Source organism: Poecilia reticulata, linkage group LG7 (genome assembly GCF_000633615.1).
Source record: "Poecilia reticulata strain Guanapo linkage group LG7, Guppy_female_1.0+MT, whole genome shotgun sequence".
NCBI classification, from domain to species: Eukaryota; Metazoa; Chordata; class Actinopteri; order Cyprinodontiformes; family Poeciliidae; genus Poecilia; species Poecilia reticulata.
Window position 1 is genome coordinate 25,448,582 of NC_024337.1, and position 8,422 is coordinate 25,457,003.

The following is an 8,422-nucleotide window of genomic DNA, read 5'->3' on the forward strand; positions in this document are numbered from 1 at the left end:
GAAGAAGGTTTTCATAACCTTCTTCAAATAGAACAATCTACTTTTAACCTGCAAGACCTGACTCTGTTATGATTATCCTGATGGGTTAGAACTACACAGCAACCTTTTCACAATGGTTTTCTGGATTTTAGTTAAGGGATAGTCTAATTTCTCTTGAGAAAACTGGTGTAATAGAGATAAGTTTCTTAGCCACCTTGGTCAGATACCATTTTAGTGCTGCCCAGACAGAGATCAAAGTTTAATGCTGACTAGTCCGAAATGACTTTTTTTAATCCTGTTTGTGCCCAAAAACTATGGTCTTTTTGTCCTTGAGTGCATTTGAAACTGTAATGTTAATCTTTTTATGCGGTTTTCCTCTTTGAGTCCATTTCTACACTTTGTTTTTTAAGTTGTGGACAATGATGCTCTCTTATCTCCAGTATCTCCGGTATCTTTTTTATTTTAGTTCTTTAGTTCTTACTTTAGTTCTAGTGATATACACATTTTGCACCCAAATACATTCGTCTCTGGGACACAGAGATGGTCTTGTTCCTGAATAGTGCAATGGGTTAATATTCCTATGCGGTTAAAAATTAGCATTATTTAGTTGATCAGACCACAAAACATGGTGCCTTCAGGCAGCTGTAGTTCAAACCAAAAATGAACCAGTTTTGTGGAGGGACACAATTCTCTTTCTGACATGCTGGGCGATTTCTTTTGATTTTCCCATGGTGTCAGATAATAATGCATTGTGTTTAAGGTGTTGCCGGTATCTCTCTAATTAACTCTTGTGAATGAACCCATCAGAAGATTACAGAGTCTTGTTAACATCACCTGGGCTTTCCTAAGTTCTTTAAAGTCATAGTAATCTTAGTGTGTGTCAATTTCTGAGTTGGAAGAAACATTTAGTCTGAATTAGTATCGGATAGAGAGAGAAAAATATTTGGTGTCTTTTGTACAATGTATGCAACCCTCTGGCTTCATCAGATGGTAAATAATATTTTTGGTTAAAACAAAACCCTGTTAACGTTTTGGTTTGCACGTTTGCATGGTTTCGAGTTAGCAATAGAGACTCACAGTATGAACATTATCACCCCCACCGCCCAGCAGTCCACAGGACGGCCATATCGATGACGAGCAACCACTTCGGGAGCTGAAAGCATAGGAGCAAATGCAGAGTTTGTGTGTGAGGCAAATAGATTTCCGAGTTTTAATTTATCCTCCTCCACCTCATCAGATTCTCCAGATGCACAAACAGCTTCTCTCCAAGCCTGTCTCTCCCACTATTCAGTTTTTCACATCCTTCTTCCCACTGGCACCTACATTCTCTTTTCTTATTTACTGATTTCATTACTTGACTTATCAATATGAATAACTGCCCTGGCCTTTAACTGCAGAGAAGACCAAAGCACAGCTTAGCACTTTCAGGTCGCCCTCACATAAACATCGGCAAGATGGAGAGGAGTGAGACCGACTGTACGCAGAATCAAAAAGCAGATAAAAGGAGAAGCTAAATGGGAGGAGGAGAGCAAGGGCTGCACACTTTCAATCTCATTTATATTTTTCTGGGATGTAATGTTTCAGAGTGAGCGTTTATCCTTGATAGATTTTTTTTTTCTTTCAAAGCGCTAAGGGTTCACAGAGAATTCAATAAGGTGAAGGACAACATCAATCTTCTGCTATGGTATGGCACTTTATCTCAAAAAAGGTAAAATAGATGGAATATATAAATATGAAAAAATAAGCAAAAAGGATAATCATGAATGAAGGAACACATAAAAAACAGAGTGACCCACCGAGGTATTCAGGTGTTCCGCATGGCTCTGTAATCGGTCCATTCTCAAATCTGGAGAGGTAAAAATCTCGCAGAACTACTTTGTTGTGGTTGTTTTCTGTGTAGTACATTAGGTTTTCCAACTGTAAATTAAATAGCAGATTAGATAAGAATCACTTAAGCAGCAATGACAACTTATACGTTTGACAAAATGTAATGTTTATTGCTTGTTTCATAAATGGTGACTATTATGTTTTTTATGATGTAAAGTACTTTGAATTGCTTGTTACTAAAAATGTTCCATACAAATACATTTGACTTCACTTGATTGCCTGATATGTCTTATTTACCCTAAATTATTCAAACAAATAAACTTAGGAAATTTAAATCTGAGCTTTTCTTAACCAAACAATGAAAAGAAAAACATATTGCTCACACCTTCAAATGGTCAATTGATGGAGGTTCTTGCTTAAGAAATGCTACATTCATAAACTTCCCAGAATGATCCACTCAGGCATTTTGAATTGAGTAAAGAGCCACTTTTTGGAGCACTGATGTAAAAAGATGGAGCACCATTATGCAAAATGCTTGTGAGAGGTTATTTCTGGTGGAAGACTCCTGTTCTAGTCAAACAAATAGGGAAAAGTGAAAACTGCTAAAATGGCACTTACATGTTTATACAATTCATGTTCAAGTCTGTGTTTGTTACCAATCATATTGCAAAGAGAGTAATCACACTCAGCATATTTGTATTTTATTTGCATTGCAATCTTGACAGAGAGGGAAGATGAAATGACTTCTGATTTTATAGGTCAAGCATGATTTAATAGCAATATCACGCCAAGCAGAGGCTGTAAGCATGACCTATTTTAATTTGAATATGTCACTGTGATTCAACTTGATGACAAAATGTAGGAGTCCAAACCTACTGGACTGAAGAGATATACCCACTTTCTACCAGTAGGTGGAGTCTGGAGATAGACAACTCTGTTGTTTCATTTTAATGGCGTCGTATTAAAAATTAGAGGCATGGATCTGTATGCACTGTGAATGTCACCAGACAGTCGTTTGAGCCATAAAGAAATTGTTTACTCCCACAGTGAAAATGAAATGTTAAGTATGTTATGAACTGAGAAGACAGAGAGATGCTTTTATCTGTCTCTTCAGAGAATCTGTCAAATGCAGAGTGTTGCATTCTGGGATTTAATGGTGAAGAGGTCAGCTTATGCTATAAAGTTATTATCTTCTTACATCCACAGACAAATCAACTAGTCTATAGACAGTTGATGTCTAAACTATCTGATGTAGCTGTAAAACTATTCATGCCTCTTGTTTTTGTTATAACATTTATTTTGACATTGAAACAACAAACTTCAGCATGCTATATTTTGATTTTGTTGGATAGCACTAAATAAAATCTCAGATAGAAACAAAGTGACCGAACCTTCAAGTTCCTATGAACAATGTTGAGGGAGTGTAGGTACGCCACAGCCTCCAGGACTTGTCTGATAACATTCGAAGCATCTCTCTCTGTGTAATTCCCTTGGTCCAGAATCCAGTCAAATACATCCCCCCCTGTGGCACTGCAGAGAGTTAGACACACAAAAAAAGATTTGCCACTTTGCACAGTGCTAAATATGTTGTCTAATACACCTGCTGATTTTTTTTTTTTAAACACTGCAGACTAATCCTTGTATTGCTGTTAACGTGTTTTTACAAAGTGCTTTGCGTTAGCTGGCCTCGAGCTATCGCTACTGAGCAATTAAAGCAAGGCTCCTGGTTATTACTCTAAAGGACTTAAGTTATCTTTGGAGATAAATGATGAGAGTGATTATCACATATTGCTCTCAGCAGGACAACTATAGCCCAGGCTGAAAAGTGAGCTCCAAAGTAGCTTAATGAACACAGTGACAAATGCAGTCGCTTAAAAGTAGTTCACTTCTCCGTGTTTATATTAGTGACAAAAACTTTGTCCTGTTTGTTTTAATATATGTTATCACATTTAAACCAAGTTACAGATGTTGGATTGCACAAGACGCAATTTACGCATATTTGGTTGTGTCCCGGATTAATCGATTCCGCTCTCCCTGTACAGACTTGTTTGTTCCAAAGCAATGCTTCAGGCCCACCGAGTAATGAGTGTTACAGATAGTTAACATCTCATCAAATCTAACATCTTCCTCTGTTGCACAGGGGAGTTGGAGTACACAGTAATAACAGGAAATATTAAACATCTACCTCTCAACTGAAAGGCTTCTGTGTGCTAAGATGCAATTAACACATCGAATATAGGGAGTGTGGACAGGAAACGTAAATTGAAAGAAGTACTTACAGTTCCTGGATGATGAAGTATTCTTTTCGAGTTTCAAATGTATCTATCAGCTGAAGAATGTTTGGATGATTGACCCTGGAAAACCCAAAATATGTTAGAGGTTGCAGGGGTCTAGTTTGCGGTGATAAGGTTTTCATAAAATTGACAAAAAAAAAAATAGTTTCAGGCTATTCTTGTACTTGTCTGCACTGGTACAAATCTGAAAACTGATACAAAATCTTGAGCCACAAACACATACAGCAGAGAAAATGACAATGAGCCCGATTCCATCTTCAAAAATGTATGTAGACCTCATTTAGATTTAGGGATTTTTTTTTTCATATTTGTGATTTTACCTGTACATTTTCTCAAGGTTGAAATCAAGCAAAACTGCTTGGTCAAAAATTGGTTTAGGCTCAGAAATACAATTAAAAAGTCAGCAAGCAATGCAAAAGTGCAGTAATAGCATAAGCTGAAACTCAAAGACCGCTTAATTTGATTTTGTGTTATATAAATAATTGAAACCCCTTTTATAACTCTGACATTGCAATGTTATAATATTGTACAGCAGTAGATATTACAGGTGTTTACATATCTGTACTAAATATATGTATTTCAATTTAAAGTGTTCTCTAGTGAGAAAGGCACTTTCTCACTAGAGAACATGTTCAGTTTGTTCCACAGAGAAAATGTCAGCCGTCCAGCAAGAATCATTATTTCTAGGCAGAACTTTTAAATACAGCTGGACTGTGACCAAGTTCTTCAGAAGACAGAGAGGATGCAGCGCATAGTGCTGCCAAGTCATATGAGTAATGGAGCATTAAAAAAATGAATGGTATCTCAACATTAATAAAAGCATGAATAATACGCGATGAAAGGTCCTGAACTTATTATATGCATGAATGTAATATTTCTGACAAACAGCTCAGTTGAAAAAGCATATTCCTTGAAATCATTGGGACATGATTCGGAGCTGGGTCTTTTCTCTCTTTTATGTTTTTTGAGATGAGTTTAAAGCTGATTGCTCGTTCTTTGTGGACACGAGTTGGTCTTGACTAAAACGATATTACATATAACTTCCTAGTAATAATCATCTGAAATCAACTCTAGATGTTAAAAAAAAACATTCACTTTTATACCAAAAAAGTGAATAACTGATAACTGAAATTTACTGAATACCTGGAAAGATTTTTTGTATGGAGAAACTATTTGTATGTGTTGCTCCATTGTGAATTTATCAATTCTTTGACACAAACTACTATCAAAATATTAAACGTTCTGCATGGAGGTCTCTTCTATGCCTTTTGATCTTTAGTTTGATTATAATTTGACATTTGAGTCAGATCATTGGCTGGGCCACTCAAGCAGATTTACTTTCTTTTTTATAAGTAGTTGAGAGTTATCTTGACTCCAGGTTTAGGATTATTATTTTTGGATTATTGTTTTGTTCTTAAAAAGCATTTTCATATTATTACCAAATTATCTTTTTTCCCCTTTAAGTCTGACTGCCAGTATCATTTGTTAATAATCATATAACACACCAAGATGTTCTCACCTCCAAACTTGTGTTTGAATTGTGTTTTCTGCTCCAACCAACCAGCTGAGAGTCTTATTTCCACTAATATATTCTAAAGAAGAGTGGATTTCAACATCCTTTCACTTTATTACAGAGGACTTAATTAATAGGTTAATTTACTGATTGTGTATGTGTGGCTTACTTGGGTCATCAACCACTGCGTTAAATTTATGGTTGTTAAACCCATCATTAAATTTACTCAGATAAACATTGGCAGGTTTGAAACGTATCTTCCCTGTTGCAAACTTAATTCAGGTTTCATTATGGGTCAAGTTTAATTAAAACATCTCATAAGTTAATTGCTCTTTTCGCTAGCACATACGCTGCTATTTCTATTTGCAAACTGATTACATACAATTTCAAGATCATAATCTCATTTTTGGCGGCCTTGCGGACTTTCCTCCCGTCCTTCTTGAAGAATTTCTTGCAGACAAACACCTTTTCTGTTTGTCTGTCCTTTGCCAGGCACAGCTCACAAAACTCCTTCCTACACAGCGAGAAGAAAACAGGCAGACAGAAGGGACGCAAACGTCAATACAATGTCAAAGAAAAGACTAAACGAAGCATCTGTTCATTTTTTTAAGAGCCTCATTTAGCTACAAGTTTCCAGAGTAAACGAGATGTGATATTCAAATTGGAATAAAGCAAACGTTGGCTGTGTTGTGAAATACCCAGAAATAATTTAGGGCTATAAATAAAAGGGCTATAAATAAAAGATTTTCAATGGATCTATTGCTGCCATCGTCTGGGAATCATTAAGTTTTTAACCTTTGAGGGCTTATAGGACTTCATGCAAATGAATTTTAAGAAGCAATATGATGAAAAATAAAACTATAAAAAAGAGCTTAATGAGCTTAATGAAGCTTTAATATTAGGTCTTAATCTGTGGTTCTGTTTAATTATTTTTTTGAAAAAAATTTTTTTTTCTTCTTTGCTCATTTCCCTCCTATTAGAGGTGGATTCAAAATATAAATTAACAACAAAAAAAGCTTTTTGAAAATGCACATACATTGTTATTTTTCAGTGCAGTTTTATTATCTTTATGAACATTTATATACCCATTTTTAGCAAGGAAATGTGTCATTCAGTCTGCATTCTCACTGCTAATATGATTGTGTGTATCTGTATGCGTGTGTTATGCAAAGTCTGAGCAGAAATTTATGAGGCCAGACGCTGATGTCGCCATATGGCCTCTTTCACCAATTGGTATTCATGCATATGGTTAGAGTGCACATATGTGTGGAGTGTGCTGAAGAAGAAAATGAAAGGCTCTTGAGCAGCAGGGTCATTTTTTGTAGACCTGGGGATGAAAATCAGAAAAATCTGCCACAGAAAGAGCTAAATGTAGAATAGTGATATAAAGAGCTTGAGAATAATCAGATGACAGTTCTTCTAAGATCCACCAAACTCTAGATTTATGCTTTACTAAAGTTAAACCCTTAGTTAAACTTGTTCAGAATAAAGCCAGACAATTCATGCACTGGTGGTTCCTGCATGAAAGGTAATGTTGGTGAGATGTTTCTTCTACCAAAATACAGTAAAGTCATCTTAAATTCTTGGGTAGGAAAAATGCACAGCACAGAACCGTATTGTCATTAATCAGGGGGCTTCAACTTTCTATGCAACACCTTTTTTTACACGCTACTTTAAGAGAACTTTTTTAATCTCATTATGTCGACTCCCCATCCCTCAGTGAACTCTTCCGTAATAAGTACCAGATGTGCACAAATGTCCGCAGCGGTAAATACATTTCTGAAGCAGTAAAAAAAAAAAAACTATCACTAATCATTTGAAAGCTCAATTTGCAGCTCATATTTTTGGCTTTTAGAACAAGTGAAACACTTTATAGCAAGGTTATATAACATTCAAGCAGCCTCTGAGGATTTGTGTGCATTTCCACAAACTTACTACAACATTGCCTCTATCTGCTACAAGTACAGAAACTAATAATGACATCCCAGAATCTTATTTAAAAAATAAGAACTACCCTAAGGCATTTAGAAAAGGTTAACAGTTTCCAAAAGTCCATCCATAAAACTTCATGGTACTTACGCTCGAAGGACTTGACCAAACTCATATTTGTCCGTGACATCAGATATGCTGTCATAAATCCGCCCATCTCTCAGGGCAAGGCATCCAAATGGCATCACGGCATTCACCTAGTAAATAAAGAAATTAATTAAGATTGTATTATTATTATAACTATCAAGCGAGTTAAATAATTACAGCTTTACAGACAAAAAAAAAAGTATGATCCGCATTAGTCAAAGGCACCAGGCAACTGTCAATACAAAGATTCTTGATGTGGTTTTCAGTGTTAGTGACTTGTAGAGACAACCAAATCAGTTTCTCATCAAATCTGGAAGCTAATGCCTCTGGCAGCCTGGTTGCGTGCCAGCCTTGTCAACAGATACTAAGCTTCCTGCTAAGCTCCTCTGTGCACTACTAATGTCTGCAGATTGCATGCAGCGCCTGTTAAGTTTTCACATTAAACTTTAATAATCAAGGGCAATGCCCGAAAATAAAAACAAAAAGAGATGCAAGCATCTGAGTTATTTAAGAGCCATGTGTAATTCTTTTGCACAGCACAACATGCATTTGGTTTTACTGGAAAAAACCCCCCGACAAAAAACACAACATCCATATTTGAACTTTTGTTTGTGTCATGAGTTATATCACTACTACAGCATATACAGCTTGCAACAACACACAGATTGATGCTTTTCTTCCATCTTACTGTAACTCCCTCTAGCAATGTTGCACATGTCATCATATATATATA

The 8,422-nt window shown here is 36.0% G+C and overlaps 1 protein-coding gene across 3 annotated transcripts in view; it reads right to left on the reverse strand.

The window, feature by feature from the left end:
• The window catches only part of camkvl (CaM kinase-like vesicle-associated, like), a 49,521-nt gene that overhangs the window by 5,633 nt on the left and 35,466 nt on the right, over nt 1-8,422 (reverse strand). For all 3 annotated transcript variants that reach the window (XM_008413814.2, XM_008413813.2, XM_008413812.2), the window contains exons 2-7: nt 7,693-7,799; nt 5,996-6,127; nt 4,086-4,160; nt 3,198-3,336; nt 1,776-1,896; nt 1,057-1,132 (exon numbers count right to left, since the gene is read on the reverse strand). In XM_008413814.2, the coding sequence (XP_008412036.1) occupies nt 1,057-1,132; nt 1,776-1,896; nt 3,198-3,336; nt 4,086-4,160; nt 5,996-6,127; nt 7,693-7,787 (638 nt within the window). In that variant the 5' untranslated portion in view covers nt 7,788-7,799. The remainder of the gene's footprint in view (nt 1-1,056; nt 1,133-1,775; nt 1,897-3,197; nt 3,337-4,085; nt 4,161-5,995; nt 6,128-7,692; nt 7,800-8,422) is intronic.